This window comes from Capra hircus, chromosome 28 (assembly GCF_001704415.2).
Source record: "Capra hircus breed San Clemente chromosome 28, ASM170441v1, whole genome shotgun sequence".
Classification (NCBI taxonomy): domain Eukaryota; kingdom Metazoa; phylum Chordata; class Mammalia; order Artiodactyla; family Bovidae; genus Capra; species Capra hircus.
In genome coordinates, this window is record NC_030835.1 from 21,031,432 (window position 1) to 21,050,695 (window position 19,264).

General features: G+C 36.6%; 1 protein-coding gene across 1 annotated transcript in view; it reads right to left on the minus strand.

Annotated features, from left to right (window-relative positions):
• Positions 1 to 17,137, minus strand: part of MYPN (myopalladin) — an 86,354-nt gene extending 69,217 nt beyond the window's left edge. The window contains exons 1-2 of the mRNA XM_005699104.3: positions 16,796 to 17,137; positions 7,324 to 8,226 (exon numbers count right to left, since the gene is read on the minus strand). Coding sequence (XP_005699161.2) covers positions 7,324 to 8,225 — 902 coding nt within the window. The 5' untranslated portion in view covers position 8,226; positions 16,796 to 17,137. The remainder of the gene's footprint in view (positions 1 to 7,323; positions 8,227 to 16,795) is intronic.

Consider the following 19,264-nt stretch of genomic DNA (forward strand, 5'->3'; position numbering starts at 1 on the left):
ATTCTACTCACATAAACATGTTACAACATGTAAAATTTACTATTTTTAAAAAACTTTATTATGCATTCATGCATGCTAAGTCACTTCAGCTGTGTCTGACTCTGTGACCCTATGGACCCTGTCAGGCTCCTCTGTCCATGGGATTCTCCAGGCAAGAATACTGGAGTGGATTGCCATGCCCTCCTCCAGGGGGTCTTCCCAACCCAGGGATTGAACTTGCATCTCTCGGTTCTCCTGCATTGGCAGGTAGAACCCAAAACTTTATTACAGGAGCTTAAAAACTTCCACAAAGTAGAAAGACTATGTAACGTACATATCACTTAGCTTCAACAAATTATCAACAAATAGCAAATGTGTTTTTTATATATTCTACTTTGTCCCACCTTGACTTATTTTAATGTAAATATAGGCTTTTCTGTCCCTGAGGCTGGGAAAGACTGAGGGCAGAAGAAGAGGGCATCAGAAGATGAGATGGCTGGATGGCATCACCAATGCAATGGATGTGAACTTGGGCAAACTTCGGGAGATGGTGAGAGACAGGGAGGCCTGGTGTGCTCCAGTCCTTGGGGTTGCAAAGAGTTGGACATGACTGGTTGACAGAACAACAGCAACAACATAGGATTTTCTGTCATTCCACCAGTAAATACTTCTGTTCCAGTATTGCTTAGGAACATAAGGATATGTTATTAAACTGAAGAAAAACTGTTAAGAAAAATTTAAACAGAAAACACTAGATTTGGGCTAGTGGTTACCTCTAAGGGGAGGAGGAAGGGACAGGATCAAGAAAACACTCAACTTAAAAATAATACTAATGTGGGCATACAGATAGATGTGCCATTACTCTTATACCGTATCTGTACTTCCAGATATTCTTCAGTATTTATTTAAAAACACACTTCTAAAGCAATTCAGAAAGTTCAGTCTGGTGATCCTTGTCCATTTTGGGAATAGAGATGAGGAGGTTGGGAGGTTGATTAGAGAAGGTCAGTGGCCACATGACAGGGCCTTCTATGGAATTCCTTGGAGATCTTATATTGTAGCCCCTGGAGTTGGTGGCAGCACAGAAGCTTCACCGAACTCTTGCCTTGAAAACTTTCAAAGTGAAATGATATTTAGCATTGCCCAAGAGGGAAGAGGGTTTCCCTGGTGGCTCAGACAGTAAAGAATCTGCCCACAATGTGGGAGACCTGGGTTCGATCTCTGGGTCAGGAAGATCCCCTGGAGAAAGGCATGGCAACTCACTCCAGTATTCTTGCCTGGAGAATCCCCAAGGACAGAGGAACCTGGTGGGCTACAGTCTATGGGGTCGCAAAGAGTCAGACACAGCTGAGAACTAAGCACAGCACAAGAGGGAAGAGCAAGAAGAGAGGGTTGCGCTGGAAGCAGCCTACATCGCCAAAGTTCGCGAGGGCAGAGATGTGGTTTTCCCATGGGCCAAATGGATACCACACAAGGTAGCTTGATTTCCTGTCTGACAACAGACCCTACCTCAAAGGGTGACCAGCTCAGGTGAGATGATATCAACAGAAAGAGCCTTTGAGGAGTGTACTGAGGAGTAGGACTGAGAAGCAGATGTTAGAACCTTAAGTAGAGATTGCAACATCTGGCTTAAGGAATAGAGTCAAGGGCCAGTCCCCCTGGGTGAGGAGGTCTCCAAAGAGATTGCAGAAGTTCTTAGCACAGAAACAAACAGCAGTTTGGTTAAAACACAAATGTCTGGGCCTGCCCTTTAGAGAGCTTAATTCAGTAGGTATGAGGTAGAAGCTGCAAATTTGCATATCCACCAAGATTCCAAGTGATGCTGACCTGTTGGTCCAGGGACCCACTTTGAGTAGCTTGTTCTGGGAGGCTTTTGAACAGGGAGTCTCTATCCCTGTTCTCTGAACTTACCCCAAACCATTTCCTCCTTACTTTTCATATTCTGGTGTCATTAGTTCCTTCAGTTCCGTAAAGTGAATCATTGTCTCACTGCCTCATATATGTTATCTCTTCACCCTGCAACACTTTTCTGTAAACCCCACTTTGCTAGGCTAACCTCTCATCATCTTTTCTGTCTCAGCTTAAATACTTCTGGGAAACCTTCCCTAGTCCATTCACAAGGCTTAGTCCCTTTGCTATATGCACCTTCTTTTATAATATTTATCACAATTATGATAATGTAATCACTGTGGGATTTTTTGCCTGTGATCTTTACTAGACCCTAAGATACAGGAATTTCCTGGTAGCTCAGATGGTAAAGTGTCTGTCTACAATGCGGGAGACCTGGGTTCAATTCCTGGGTTAGGAAGATCCCCTGGAGAAGGAAATGGCAATCCACTCCAGTACTATTGCCTGGAAAATCCCATGGACAGAGGAGCCTGGTAGGCTATAGTCCATGGGGTCCCAAAAAGTTGGACACAACTGAGCGACTTCACTTTTCTTTCAAGATACATGAAGGCAAGGGATTTTCCTTGTTCACTTCTATAATCTTATTGGCTCTAGGAATACATGGCACATAACAGGCATTTCACATTTGTTGCATGAATGAGTAAATGAAGGTATCTAGATTGCCCCAAAAGGTAGAAGAAAATGCCCCTAAATACTGTAACATTTAAAAATACTTATATAATATTTTATATTATATATCATATATAATTATTTATATTTTGTAATTTAAAATATCCTTTGTCTTTATAACTGATTTATTTCCTTTTTATTCCTCAGCGTGGCATTCACAGGCAAATGTCCAGAAGTAGCAATAGCAAAACTTAACCGCCAAATCAGACATCAGCATCTATAAAAGGTAAATTTTTACTGCTTCAGAGGGCTATGTACAAGCAAATATACTTAGTGTGACCCAGCTGTACATTCCTGGGAAAAGAATTTCGAGTCAGGATACAAAAAGGGATCATGGCCATTTGCTGTGAATTCCTGCAGACTCTTTCATCTGTGGGTAACGCATGAGTGTATTTCAGCTCCTCCAATGAAGCTATGTCCAAAATTAACAAGCTGTCAAAAACAGCTAGCTTCAATGATACAGGATCCTACCCTTACAACACAATTTCTTCCCAGTCAACGTGGAAATCAACAAATATAGGCCAAAAGGATTTTTCAGTTTGCTAAACTAGAATTATAGAAACATGGGTAAAATACGGAGAACACATCGAGGCACATACATACGAGGTTAGACCTCAGTTGCCAGGTATATGCATTATATTTTCTTGCAAAAATAGAAAAAAGGATACTTTTCTTTTTGACTGTACTGTTTTCCTTTATGGCAAACCAAAGCGCCTCATTCTTGTAATGCATTTTTAAAGGCATTCTCTCAATCAAAATCTGTGCTCTTGGGTTCTATGGAGATGCTTTAGAAGTTCAGTGGTGAGCAAGCAGGCAGTCCTTCCTCCACCCCAATCCTCTTCAATCCCAGAAACACTAATCTCATCTTTAAGAAATCTGTGTGTGTGTGTGTAAAGTATGTATTGGGGTAACATAACATATTTATTGTGAGGAGAAAAATGGGAGGAGGAATTACTGCCAAAGAAGGTTGGAAAAAAACCCTGCCCCAGCCTAGCATAACTGGCTGTTAGTTCCAAACGTTACCTGTATTTATAGTCCCTTTGTAATGCCAGAGATACTGTGTCCAAATTTCCCAGTGTCCAGGGCATTCCTTGGAATGTCTCCAGTTCCACTACCCTCTCGTTTGCCCTTCAGTCCTACGTTTCTGACTATCTATTGGGTATGGTCCCTCCATCTCCTCAGACTCAAATCATCCACCTCCTCCAGTTTCTCAGACCCTGACAGTGACCCCAGGGTTCTCTGAGGTCCCCAGGTTCAAACTTGTGGAGTCAGTCTTTTACTCATCCTATTTAGTCAGTCCCCAAGTTCAGCTTGGTTTCTTTTCTTCTAAATATTGCTCCCTCACAGCTTTTCTGTGCTTTCCCTCAGCCCCTACCCCAGTCTGATATCAGAGTGTCTGATGCCTGGAATACCTTTCACAGCCTCCAAAGTGCCCTTGGGGCTCCATTTGTTTGGGGTCTAACTCATTCATCCAGACCTGTTCTACTTAAATTCTCCCTTTTATCTTAGTGTGTCCTTATACACAACCTTAAATGCTTTCCACTTGATTTTGAAACCAAGTCAGAACTATTCTACTTTGCTTTCAAGGCTTTTCAAAATCATCTGGTTCCGCTCTTGTCCAGTTAGGTCAGTCTCCTCACTGTCATCTAAAAATATTACTCTGCCAGCATCTGTACTTTTATATAAACATATTGAGTTGACCTGGCCTGAAAGGACCTGTCCCTCTGCCTACTTCTTCTGTCTTTTCTCTTATCTTTCCTCACCTGTTGTCCCATGTTCCTCACATAGCCAAGTATTTGCAGTTCCCTGAAAACATTAGTCTCTGGGTCTTTCCACTTGCTTTCCTCTTCCACCTTAAGTTTTCTCAACTGAAGTGGCACCTCCAGCATTAACACTTCCTTCATCCTGCCCTTCAGGCCAAATATCAATCTTCCTTTGAGCTGCTATTGCATTCCATGCATACTTCTGTTACAGCCCTTATTACACAGTATTGCAATGTTTTGATCATATGTCTGATTGCTCTATTAGACTGTGAGCTGCCCTCTTAGAATAGTTTTACACTTGGTTTCAAAACAAGGTCCCTGACCTCCAGTAGCTCCCAATTGTTTGGTACTCTCAGTGAGTCACTTTAGTAACTCAGTAGCAATTTGTTGAATGAATAAATGATTTAAATTTCTACTTGACTTCTTCTTTCTTCAAGGTTCAGCTAAAATTCCCTTATGTCTCTGGAGTCTTCTTTGACCTATCTAGTCCTCCAGCCCTTCATTGTCCTATAAAAATTAGGGTGAATTCTTTATTGTCATTTTTATTATAATATAGTATATTTACATGTAATGTTAGTTTCAGGTGTACAGCAAAGTGAATCAGTTTATATATATATATATGTATCAGTTTATATATATATATATATATATATATATATACATCCACTCTTTTTTTAGATTCTTTCAAGAGTATTGAGTAGAGTTAGGATGATTTCTTTAATTGAGGTTGCAAGTTCCTTGAGAGCAGGGACACATGTTTATATTGCCTCTGTCATTGTATTGGTCACAGTGCTGAGTTTCGAGTAAAAGCTAGGTATGTATACTTGGTTTCTGATTAGAGTTATATAAACTTTATATGTAGGAAAATAATTTTCATTGAATATCCAAAGTAATATTCCTTGAATATTCATTGGAAGGACTGATGCTGAAGCTCCAATACTTTGGCCACCTGATGCAAAGAGCTGACTCATTGGAAAAGACCTTCATGCTGAGAAAAATTGAAGGCAAAATGAGGAGGGGATGGCAGAGAATGAGATAGTTAGATAGCATCACTGACTCAATGGACATGAGTTTGAGCAGGGAAGGACAGGGAAGCCTGGCATGCTGCAGTCCATGGGGTTGCAAAGAGTTGGACACAACTTAGCGACTGAACAACATCAAAAACAGTCTGTTTAGACAATCGTAAGTTTTTTCTTAACATTAATATGATTACTGTGATGAATTCAGAAAATACTTGATGAATACATATTAGTTTCCTGCCATCAAACCAGTGGCTGGGATATAGACATGAATGCTGTCACTATGGAAGTTGTGTACATTTCTTTCAGTCTTAAATTTGTAAATATTTAATTGGTTGACTAATTTCTGAATAACCACCATATTACTTTGTTTTGGGGGGAATGAGTATTTTTCACTCATTCTCCTGAGTGATTTTTCTCACAAGAGCCCCAAGTCTTTTTTTGTGTTTGAGATTGTCATGATTAAGAATGGGGAGGATGAATCTTGAGTGACCTGGTCTAGTTTTTTTGAAAGGATCCAATCTATGTCCAGAAACTAGTGGAATGGATAGAACTAGTCTAAGTAAGCCGTATCTGTGCCATAACTTGGAGTGCTCACCAGCTTACTTAGACTGACCAGATGCCAGTGAGTGGTATCCATCACGGTGCTTTGATGACATCTTGCCAGCATCACTGACCAGAGTCTCAGGGAGTGTCATCAGGCATGCGTAGAGAAGGGTAGACACTTACATCTGTTATGCTGTTCCAACCCTTTGTCATGTCTTAGGCCAATTGTCTCACTCCTGATTGAAATCTAAGTCGAGTTTCTTGTTTTCCTGTTTCTTTATCCATTAGTATACTCATAGTCTGGTGACTAATGAATTATGCATGACTACTATAGGCTAGAAGCTATGCTTGGTGCTCAAGACACTCCTTTCCTCAAGGAGGTCAGTTGTTTAACTAGATAGTAACACATATATGCCATTGTAGAAATAGTATTGAGTATTGCCTTATGTTGACTCTGAAAAGCAGAATTCAATATATAAATGTGTTTTTAGACTAGAATTCCTTTAATCAATAAGCATACATAATTTAAAATATTATTATTAATACAAGTGCTATTACTGCCCTATAATATGATTATTTTGCAAAAAAGATGATACCCTGCCTACATACCTAGAATAAATCAAAAAGTATATAATAAATACATGTAAAATAAACTTTAAATTGATCTTTACCAATTTTATTGTATCTTTATCCTATCACACTTTTTCTATTATTTGGCTTTTTTTGTTAAATTAAAAACTACTGTAGGTATTTGTTGAGTATAGATCATAAAGACTTTTTTTTTAAGCTATAGGCTGTAGGCCGGTGCTAATACCATGGTCATTAGCCACATGTGGACACTTGGAATGTGGCCAGTGCAACTGAGGAACTGAATTCTTAATTGTATTTAACCTTAATTAATTTAAATGTAAAAGCTGCTACTCAATTCAATTCTGATAGAACTTTCAAATATGTTTGGAACAACTTGGATCTTACAGTATAGTCTTTCAACTGTATATTTTTTGAACTCTAAATGCACATTAAGTATTTCCTAGAAAAATTTATCATCCATACTGAGATGTGCTGTAAGTACAGAATTCACACTAGATTTTGAAGCCCTAGTATGACAAAAGGAATATAAAATGTCTTATTAATAATTTCCATATTGATTACATGTTGAAATGGTAGTAATTTTTTAAAGTATATTGGTTGAATAATATAGTTTTAAAAATCAACTTTACCCCGTTATTTTATTTTTAAAAAATTTGAAAAAAAATTTGACTATTAGAAAATTTTAAATTGCACATGTCTAATATACTTCCATTGGACAGTGTGCTTTAAACTCTGTTTTTCTCAAAGGGAGTATATAATCTTTGAAACCACATACTTGAAAGATAAAATTAGAAGGATCACAATAGATGGAAAGTAATTACCAAGCGTTACTAACGGGACATTTTTACCTTACTTGAGGTGGTGGAATTCCTACCACTATGCAATCCAACTGTACTCTGGTTCCTTCTGGAACTTCTCTGCTCCGTAACTTTTGTGTGAACCGGGGAGGTTGCCCCAGAGGTTCTTCATAGTACAAAGAAGAAGGAGAGGACCCTGGGGTGGTGTCTCCACTGGCTGCCTCACCGGCAGCCTGCTCAGCTTCACGCCTCTTAGCTTCCTGCTGTTCCAGCGCATGGTTCACTTCATTATCCCTGGTATCTGCAGGGATAGGTATGGGAACCGAAGATCTTTCTCTTCTTTCTGATAGATCTGGGAAACTGGAGCTGTTTTCCTGAATAACTTGGTTTTGCGATTCCAGTTTACTCTTGTGGTTTTTGCAGGCACGAGGTCTAATCCTTTTGGAGCTATGGGCTTTGAAAAGGGATGAGAGCTCTTCAATGAAATCGGCAGCCTTATTTAAGAATACTTTTTTGGACTGGGCTTCAGAAGTGTACTGTGGCCTTTTTGTCTCCTGGAGGCTCTCTTTAGAGTTGGTAGGGCTTCGAGAGTTATCCTGGCAGAAATTAGGGTCAAAACTTGATATAGATGAGTGTTTCGTCTGATCAGAAGAAAAACGTTTTCTAGCTTGAGCTTCATCTGCTTTCTCCAGAGGGTCATAATTGATTGCCAATCTTGCCAGATTGACACTTTCATCTAATTCTTCTTGGCTCAGAAAGGCTGAAAGATCTGGAAGGTCATCTTGGCCTCCTCCACCTTCAGCAGCTCCAGAAGCACCCCCAAAATGGAAAGGGTTGGAGGAAGGCTCTGCTCGACTCCTCTCATTGTTTCCCCGATGCCTAGTTTCAGCCAAATAGCTTTCTCTCAGAAGCTGAGATATGGAAGTAGAAGCTTCTAGGCTGTCGTCTTGCATGCTGTCACAAGATAGCAATAATGACAAAATGTTTAGATTATTTCTAAAGAATAATAGGTCTGTATTGATTATAGCATGATAGATACTTAAGAACTTAAACCTTAAAATTAAAATTACCTAATTTTGATAACTTTCACAAAGTTTAAAGACTTCTCACATTGTAAAATGAAGAGGAACTGAATGAGGTTTCCCTGAAACTGGAAATAAAAGCATGGGTGATTATCACTTTATTAAATTAATCTTTAAATATGAGTTCAATTTTGAAAGCTATGCTATAACTATAGAGACATTAAATATAGTTTCTAAGCACAATTTTGATAATATCTATAAAGGGCTTTTAATTTTAGAGTACTTTCTCATACACAGAGATTTTCTCTCCATCCTTTCCCCTTCCCCCTGAATGTAATAAAATAACAGAAATTAAAAGATTTTGATAAAATAATCTTGTTATTGATAAATAAAAACTTGATCTAGCTCATGAAAATAAATAATGTTTTTATGACTAGAAACTAATTGTTTAAATTCAGTGTTGTTTGTAGGCTCAATCTGCTCTTGAAAACTATAGTGATTTAGCTTTTTCAAATAAGGTATAATTAATTAATTTCTATAAGAGTATGAGTACACCTAGGTTTAAAAAAAATCTCTTAAATTAACATTGATGAAGAGGGGATATGGAAGACAGGGAAGTGGGGTTCAATACAGGACACTTTTCACTGTATACCATTTTCTTACTTTTAAATTGTAATTATATGAATATGTTATAATCAGTTATATAGTCACATAAGTTATATGAATATATTTATTCAAAAAATAAATAATTTGTAAAGTGTTATAAAAATAGTACAGTAACTTTCATTCAGTATAGTAACTTTAGCTCAGTCCCCAGGACTAGAAGTTTGGGTAATGCAAACCACTGTCATATTATTGTCATCCATTTTATTCACTCAGACATTTACTAGACGGCTAGCAAGCTTGTGACCCATAGACTGTTACTCCTCTCTTTCCTCTGTAAGAGATGTAGCCAACTAATTACAGTATTCTTCCCACTGACCTTCACTTTTTTAAGTCTCCATTCCCTCAGCCACCACCACCCAATCAGAGCTGGTAATGGAGATGAAGCCTGTTTGCCATTCTTGGCTACTGTGTGCTACTATTTGCCATTCTTGGCCACTGTATGCCTTGTGCTGGAAAGGTGGAGAGGAAAGTAATATCCTGAATATTTTCGGGCTTTAACATTCTGGGACAAATTTTATTTCAGTTAATTTCTCTTCCTTCTTTTATATGACTGCCTCACTTATAAGTAAAAATATTTGTAATACCACAATATATCACAAGTAGGGTTTCCTAGGGACTGCCCTACTTCTCACACTTTTAGAATGCTACTTAAAACTAACTTCTAAATTGACAAGGTAGGCAGTCACCTTGAGAGGACAATTAGAGATGGTTGAAAGGATGACCTACAGGAAAATATTTTCCCATCTGCTAGCCACAGGCTGAGATTGACACCACTGGAGCCACTTGTTTGGGTAAAGTTTATTGTGCCTCAAAAAAAGATTAATTGAGGGACTTCCCTCGTGGTCCAGCAGCTAAGATTCCATGCTCCCAATGCAGGGGCCTGGGTTTGATCCCTGGTCAAGAAACTAGATCCCACATGCTGCAGCTAAGAGCCGGCACAGTCAAATAAATGAATATGTACCCTAAAAAAATTAATTGAAAATGCAGAGGGGTTGGACGGGTATAAAGATTTATCTACAAAGATATTCCTCATAGTGTGGATGATAATATTTAAAAAGTGGAACCATGTCCAATAAAAATTAGTTAAATTATGATATACTCATTAAATAGAACTATATGGCTGTATTAAATTTTGAAGAACACTGAAGGATACACAAAATAGTATATAATAATGTAATTGAGAGCCCAGCAGAAAATTTGTCACTTTGTACATTTACTTTGTAGAGGAACAGTTAAAGACATTAAAATAAGGTACAAAATACTATTTGAAAATGTGATTAATACACTGATTGAAAATCCTTTCCATTTGTAAATCAACTATCCCATTAACCTAGTTTGAGTTTATGTATACATTTAAATGTGAAAAGAAAAATTAAGTGACTTATAAATCAGGATGTCCCCTCTATTAGTTGGACATTACTGTATATTGTGTTTTAATGTGACTTTGTCTTTAACTGTTTAGTTTAAGATGGCTTTTATCTTGGGGCAACATGGAGTGAGCATTGGCTTTGAAATTAGATAAATCTGTTTTCATATTCTGGCTTCATCTCTTAGAAGTTGTGTGACTTTGAGAAAATTACCTAAATTCTCATCTGTGAAACATGGATAATATCTATTTCCCAGGGAAATGAGGATTAATAACATTCTGAATGCAAATCTCTTAACAGGGCCAACCACTCTAGTGAGCGTTCAACTGATGTTAGTAAAAAGATAATACTTCGGTAAAAGGTGATGTTAATGTTGAAGAACTTCCAAAAAGTTTACATTTATGGTGCAAATACAGAATAAAATACTCATATAAGTAATTACTGCTCTCTACAACTATTTTTTTTTCTTTTTTAAAGAAAAGGAGCCAATTGAGGTGTAAATGTGTACCTGTTCTGATGCTTAGTTCCGAGAAATTATTATAACAAAAATTCCAAGTGTTCAAAATTAAGGATTTCTTTAATGTTTGAATGTAGCATTTGTTACCTAACACTTTGGTTCAAATCCTAATCCTGACAGTTCCTAGCTTTTTAAACTCAAGAAAATTACTTAACCTCTATAAGCCTCAGTGTGCTTGTTTGTAAAACAGGGATAATAATATAGCCATCTCATAGGCTGACGGGTTATTAAATGTGCTTGGCATTTAGTAAACAGTCAATATAGGGTAGTTACTATTATTCATTATTGTTTAACAACTGTGGCCACATACCATGATAAGAAATGGAAGTAGAACTAGCGGCATGACTTGATGCAAGGGCACACTTTGAAGAGAAGCTGAACTCTAATTTATAGTTAATTTAGCATATCTATACTCCACTGAAATAGCCTCATGAACAAACTATGCTGCCTTCAGATCTTTGTACATATCTTTGCTCAGGCTGCTCCCTGTCTTCATGTCTTTTGCTGTCTTATTGGCCCAAGTTCTATACAATCTTCAGCTCTTAGCTGAGGCATGGCCTTAGGATTTCTTCTTTTTCCTGAATTGGGTCCCTGTCCAATATGCTCCCCAAATTCACTGTCTTAACCCTCAAACACAGCCCTTATTTCAGTATATATTTGCCTATTTACTGTTACCTCACTTTGTTTTGTATACCATCATCTCTGTGCATGCACAGCATATAAAAGGTAATCAAAAAGTATCTGTTGAATTATTTTGTTCATTAGAACTTCCTACTAAATCTATTGTTTTTAAGTTGCAGGCTAAAGTAAGACAGATAAATAGAAATATTTACAGAGGAAAGTTATAGACACAAAGGAAAAATATAGACTGGTAAAAGCAGTAGGAAATTCAAAGTGACTTTCAAATAAAAATGTATTTATGGAGGATAAAATAACTGGAATTATGTGTTCTTTTATACCAGAAGTATCAAAGAACATCTGATTGTAATTAAAAAAACTGGTTTTGAATCTCAAGTCCAACACTAAATAATTTTGCTATCTTGAGCAAGTTACTTAATGTGTCTGAATCTCAGTTACCCTCATCTATCAAATGGGGTAATAACAATTTCATCTCAGTTAGTTCTTAGGTGGAAATGTATATATAAATTATTAAACTGATAGATACTACCTAAAATAGGAAATATGAACATGTATTACTTTCTGTTTCAAGCATTGATTTTAAAACTATCTGTATAAAATTTATACTTTTAAGAAACCTAAAAGCTATGGATAACCCTGCTTGCATTTATTCATCCAATAAATATTAATTGAGCATTTACTATATGCCAGGCACTGTTCTAGGCCCTGAGGATTCATCAGTGAACAAAAGACAAAGTCCTTGCCCTCATGGAGTTGACATTCTAGTGGAGAATATATAAATGTTAAGAAGAAAAATAAAGTAGGGCAAGGGAATAGAGAATGATGGGGTAGAGAAGAAGACGCGCTATTTAGGTTAGGGATATCAGGCAAAGCTTCTCATGCAGTGGAGAAGTTAGCCACATGACCATTTGGGAGGCAGAATATTCCTGACTGGGGAGCAGTAAGTGTCAAGGCCAGGGAAGGTGAATGTTTGGTGTGTTTGAGTCAAGCCCAGTGTTCCAGGTGAGTCAAAAAGAAGAGTAGAGGGCTAGGGCATGTGAAGGCTTTCAGACCATAGGAAAGACTTTGAGTTTTATTAAACATGTGAATGGGAAACCACTGTAAAGTTGTTTGAAGCAGATAACATGGTTTTGAAAAAGTTCAACTGTGGCTGCTATGCAAAGAATGCAAGAAATGATGCTAGTTGGGAATCAATGAGTGGTATCAGTGGGAGGAAGCGAGAAATGGTCAGATTTGAGGTATCTTTTGAAAATAGAGCTAGTATGATCTGCTGATGGATTGAAAGTGGAATAGAAGAGAAAGAGCAGAGTCAAGAGTGTACTAGAATACAAGAGTCTAGTATTTGTAGCCTAAACAACTAGGTGAATGGTGGAATCATTTACTGGAATGAGGAAGAAGCAGGTTTTAAGAAGTGTTCTCTTGGACGTTTCATTTGACAGATGTTAAAGTTCTCTTAGACATTTCAACTGATGTCTTCAGAGTGCTAAACATTGGACATTGCTTCCTTCTTTCTGCTGCTTATAAAGTTGGAGCAGATATTCTGCCATTTTCAAAATAAGAATCAGTAAATATCCTTGGAAACAGATTGTGGTTTTGATGAAATAGTCTTAGGTTTGAAATGAGGCAATTAATGTGGTATCAAGACCAACTTCAGTAAATCATGTAAATTAACTTAGCCACATAGAATGCTTACTGAATGTTCTTCACTTTATTTTGCTAAATATCTCTATTGTTTTCCCCCTATGAATTTTCCTGAAAAAGAGATCTCACCTCAGGACTTGCTTAAAATTTAAGAGTCTGGTTTATAAAAACAAAACTTAATACTGATACCTTTGGACATATTTCTCAAGTCTTATTAATGCAACAATATTCTTCTGTAGGTTCTAAGACTACCTTATCGTTAGAAATATCATGAGTTATTAACTCATCTTTTGGTTATAATATGGAGGTCTAAAGAGGGGCTTTGACAAAGAATTCGCAAAACCTTATATGAAGTAATTTCAATTCAAACATGGTTACTGAAGTTTTCCGGCTATGAAGTATTCTTAGATATTAAGCGAAAAAGCAAATCTGGTACTAAAAGAAAGAAAGAAAGTGAAGTCGCTCAGTTGTGTCCGACTCTTTGCGACCGCATGGACTGTAGCCTATCAGGCTCCTCCATCCATGGGATTCTCCAGGCAAGAATACTGGAGTGGGTTGCCATTTCCTTCTCCAGGGGATCTTCCCAACCCAGGGATTGAACCTGGGTCTCCTGCATTGCAGGCAGATGCTTTACCCTCTAGATCAACACAAAAACAACCTAATACGTAATAGTTAACTTTGCCTAGAACAGGAAAAGATAGATGTCTTTAAGTAACTCACCTCTAAACGGAGGATGAACAGAATTACCCTGCTTACCTCATAGGGTTTGTTTATGAAAGAACTTAATTTTTTTTAAAGGTTATTTTTTAATTTTTATTTTAAAAGTCTGTATTGACTTTGTTACAATATTACTTCTGTTTTATGGTTTTTTTTTTTTGGCCACAAGGCATGTGGGATCTGGCCAGGGACTGAACCCACCCTCGCTGTGTTGGAAGGCGAAGTCTTAACCACTGGACTACCGGGGAAGTCTCTGTGAAAGAGCTTTAGACATGTAGAACACTATACAAAATTAAGGTAATCCTTTGCACTAGTATAAAGGATGCGGAAACCAAAGCCCAAAGTTAGTATTTAATCTGAAATATTGAAAGAAAAGTAGTGTAGAAGTAAATTCTATGACCCATGGAAAGGTTAATGGAAGCCAAGTAAGAAGGCTTCAGGATTCTAGGGTGACTACCAAACCCTTCACAAAAATTGAAGGGTTTACCATTCATGATGAACTTAGTTCTTATATAGAACGTCTCAAATCAGAAAACTTTGTCAATTCTCATTAACTCAAAGATTCATTTTAAGTAAGAAAAATTAGAAAAAAATTTAAACATTTTCGACTTTCTTCAGTCTCCTAATACTTGTGTCAATTTCCCTTAGGTGGTTAAGGATTTGAAAAGCGATAAGTTCCTTCATTGACATATTTGCTAGATTGGGAAAGGAACAAGTACCCCAAATAGGTTTGTGATCTCAAGATCTAGTTGGAATTCAAGCCCTTGGTGGGAAGGCTCTGCTGGGCCCATCCCAGACTGTGACTCCAAGTGGAGGTCTCTGTAACACATGTAGTCTGTACAGAGCTTGTCAAGGTGACTCTAATTATACATGAGCTCTAAGAGTTCTTTAGTAATTGCAGGTAAATAGTCACACCAACTTTTGTGCCCACCAAAAATGTAGCTGCTAAACACACATTCCTAAATTACTCAACAGACCATTTTGTCGGTACCTGGGTTGTTCCCTTTAAGCAAAATCACGGTGCCATCACAGTTCTAGAGCTCTTTGTTAGCTGTAAAGCACCATAGAAATTTAAGAAAATATCTCTGTGGTGTTTGATCCTTCTGTATCTCTTAAGAGAGGGAACAAGTTTAAAAAAATCTTTTCATTTTTTATCTGGTTATAGGCAATAACACCACACAATAAGCAATGCCTTTGTCAAATCTCAGTGTCAATGAAGGGAACTAATTATTCTGGGGTTGGCAGTCTCATTCATCTTATATTTTCACGTTAATGAGCTGAGTTCATTACTCCTATTGTGTGTATGAGTTAACTGTTAAAAAAATCTAGCTGTCACCTTTTCATATATTAACTTTAGTCCATTTAAGATCTTTCACAGTGAAACCCAATTTACCTGCAGTCTCATTTCTTCAAAAGTAAATTTGAAAATTCATCTCTATAAATTCCAAAACCTAGTCAGGATACAAACTCATTTAATTTCTTGTGTCCATGAATTGTGGTTCTGAGTCTGTTCCACTGAATATGTGCTTTTGTAAGCACTTTGAGCTGGAAAGTGTATTCTGTTATACAATAGATGTATTAAAGTCTGGAATAGAGTCTTATTCAAAATTATAGACATATAGAACACTAGGGCTTTGATACATTGTCTCAAGTTCCAATAGCATTAGCCATATTCTATAAGTGGGAATACAGACAAACCTCCAGAATTTGGATAATGTCCAACTGTTTGTTTCATAGTCCATTATTATAAGATTCTGTAATGTTTATAATTTTGTCTCCTGACAAAGTTAGTGTGCATATATTGCAGATTTCATGAGATGGTCTTGATTTGAAATAGTTTATATATTGTCAAATTGTATATCAGACAGCTTATATTAATTTTTGTTTAAAAATATGTTTATTATAGCTATAAGTCTGGATATTCTAGTTTTGTAGAAAAGGATGATATGTATTTTATGTGATGTTAAGAGTTATTATTAAGGAGAGGCTAAAAAGTTATAACAAATGTTTAATTTAGACCTTGTAGAATTCATTTTCTCATTACCAGTATGAAAGTAGTTGAATCATATTTTTTTTGAGAAAGGAAACTGGTTATCTGTTTTATTTCTATCAAACTGATTGATGCTAGTATCTTTAACAAGTATGAGTAAAAAGAAAAAATTTGTTGATAAGATAGTAAAATTTCTTAGCACTCTTACTGTAATGTTCACTTTTGGGAAATGGAAATACAGATTTACTCATGTTCTCCTTTTCTTTGCTTACACGATTATTAAAAAATAATTCAAGTTGTACATCTAATTACTGCTAATAGTGCAATGTACCGGGCCAAACACTTGCCACTGACTGTCAAGCGTCTTTCTGCTGCAGCTGAAAAGGGAGGGAGGGAGGGAGGGAGAGAGAGAGAGAGAGAGAGAGAGAGAGAAAGGAGAGAAAGAAAGAGCAATGTCCTTTGAGCAAGACTTTCTGCAGCTGTTGTGTACATTAATCCAGGGAGCAGATCTCCCAGCGCTAAATATAGCAAGCATATCCTTTTACATGATAAAAAAATGTTAAATGAAAGTCTTTAACTATGGAGTCATATTATTTTAAGTTTGATTTCCATTAAAAAGGAAATAGGCATTGCACACATATTCTCCATACAAACACCATTATTTTAATAAAAGAATGTATGGAAAATGCCAATGATACACACATGTCACGACTTCCTCTGTTGAGATATTTTCCGTTAGGACCCGAGTAGGCTGTGATCTCTGAGGGTCTCATCAACCCCCTGTAAAATCTGACCATGTAGAAGACTTTATTTTTCATGTAATTTTGTGTCCCATCGTACATAATTAAGAAGTTAGCCTCGGTTTCATTCCACACAACAGAAATTAGGTCTCTGAAATCCCCCCTTTCCCATTGTCAGTTTCTTGTTATCAAAACACACTCGAGAACTTATATCTGGATATTACCTTTCTTTTTTTAGTTGACCCAGATGAGGATGTCCAACCCAGGCACTCCACTGTGATGATAATTATCCAAGGAGAACGTTTAGACGAAAGCCCAGGAGAAAAAGAAAATTCTTCACGCCCTTGGAAATAGAGAGTAGCCGTCCATAGAGAGTGAGGAGTTAACCTTAGTTTCGGTGAAGATGGCTGTTAGAAGCTGGACAACCTGTCACCACCGGAGCCAGAGCATTTGTCAGCTCACAGGTCCCAAGTTATTTTGAGCTGCATAAACCATGTGCCTGTGAAACATTCCACCTGATTGGGTAGGAGAGCACTGAGCAAAGGGATTCCACAGCAGGCCAGCACCTATGGGCGGTGGGGGTCAATCAGTTTTCCCACCTATAGAATTTCGCTTACAGCTAGAGGCCCAAGTTGTTTATTGATTTATGTTTAGAATTAACACTGGATTCATGATAGCACATTCAAAGAAAACGGCATTCTTTTTGAAATATTTCAAAATTCTTAATTTTTAAGAGAATTAAACTAAATTCATGGGAAATTTACTCTCATTTAATCCCTGATCCATTTTGGGAAATTTGGCTGTGAAAAGCCAGCATGAAGGTGAGGTCTAACATTTTAAAGCTGAGAGATCTTTCTTTTTTTTGTTGTCCAAAAGCTTAGCAAAAGCAGATGATAACTAACATTAAAAGTTGGTAACTAGAGATTCCAGAAAAAATGGAGAGGAAAAAGCCATCAGTCTGAGAATAAACCTGGTAATAAATTAGTTTGAACAAACTTTTTCAGAAAAAAAAATCAGGTACTGTTTAAAAGTCTAAATTACTGTATAATATAATATATTACAACTTCTGTTCATTGATTACTATTCTGGAATAATTTTTTTGTATATTATTTTGAAAAGGTCTATGCCAGATTTCTTCTTTGACAAGTATTACTGAACGAGAAAAAGAATCCTTAACCAAACCAACATCTGCTGGAAAACCTACTTTGTCAAGGATAGGCTCTTTGATATGATTTCATACTTGTTCAGAATATGAATTTGAAAAAATTGAAAAAAAAATTTAGCCCCATTATTTCAATCTCGGTGGAAGCCTAGGTCTTGAAAATTCAGATAAATAAATTCAGTTGTTTCTTAAAAGGGTCATTCTTAGATTTGGGTAGTATAAAATACATTGGTTTAAACCTACCTTTCTTAAATCACCAACTACTTGCAGAATTTCTTCCTGTTCATTCATTCAGCAAATATTTATCTAATTAATGCCTACTAGGTACCAGGTACTGGGTATAAAGCAGTGCTCAGTTGTGTCCAACTATTTGTGACCCCATGGACTGTAGCCTCCCAGGCTCCTCTGTCCATGGAAAATATACTGATTCTTGACCTCATGGTATTTACTAAGAGATTTTGGGGTATTTATTTTTTTACCTTTTTCAGTCACCTTGAGGCTCTATAATATATTGAATAGACTTAAAATTTGTTTAGTATGATCAAATCAGAAGCTTCACTACACCTTTTGTTAAAGAACTTTGAAATTACATGAAATGTAATGAAAAAGAGTATTGAGGAAAACTTTAAAATAATCGAGGTCAAAAGAACAGTTACTGAGGAGGGAAGAAGGCACAAGAAGAACTGAGTTATGTGGCTAGATTATTTTCATTACTGCATTAATCTAAATTGTCAATATACAGGGTTGTTTGCTCTCTTACCTAGTCCTGTTCTGAAATTAACCTACTTAATTGTGTTTCTGCATTTTCTATTTATGTAGATGCCCCAAAGATTTCTTTTTATTTAAAGAGGATTTTCTCCCCATTTATCCCATTCAGATCTTGAGGCATAATCAGTATAAGGACTACTAAGTCTTGACTAGGGACAGGGAAAAATAGAACCTCTGTTTCATTTAGCGCATAGATGTGCTACAGTTTGATCTTCTAAAGGGAAATGTTCACACACACTGCAAGTGAATACATTTCGACTTCCTTGCAAACTGTTCCATTATAAGCCTGATATCCTACCTTTCACCCAGGTATATGGAACACTGAGGTGGGAGGAGACCCATACTAAAAGATAAAGTAGAGTTGGTTGGGCAGTGGAATTAGGAATTAACAGGAAGAATTAAAATCCATTTTAAAAAAAAGTTACAAAAGAAAGAGACAAAGAATTTCTGAATAGCAGTAATATTTCTCCTCTCATTTTTACTGTAACATTTTTGAATACAGATAGTGTAAAAATTTTTTGAGCTCTTTGGGGGAAAAAGATGCATATAAATACTTTATATTATACCTTGCATACAATATATGAACCTTGTATTCTAGATTCTAGTTTTTAAAAATTGGTTTCTGCTCCCAAGTAATATAATATAACTTGCATATCATCTTACATTACACCACAAACCTACTAGTTGAGATTTTAACAGAGTTTATTCGTACAAAGAATAATTCTTAAAGCTTATAAAAATATATCAAAATCCAATATAGTTA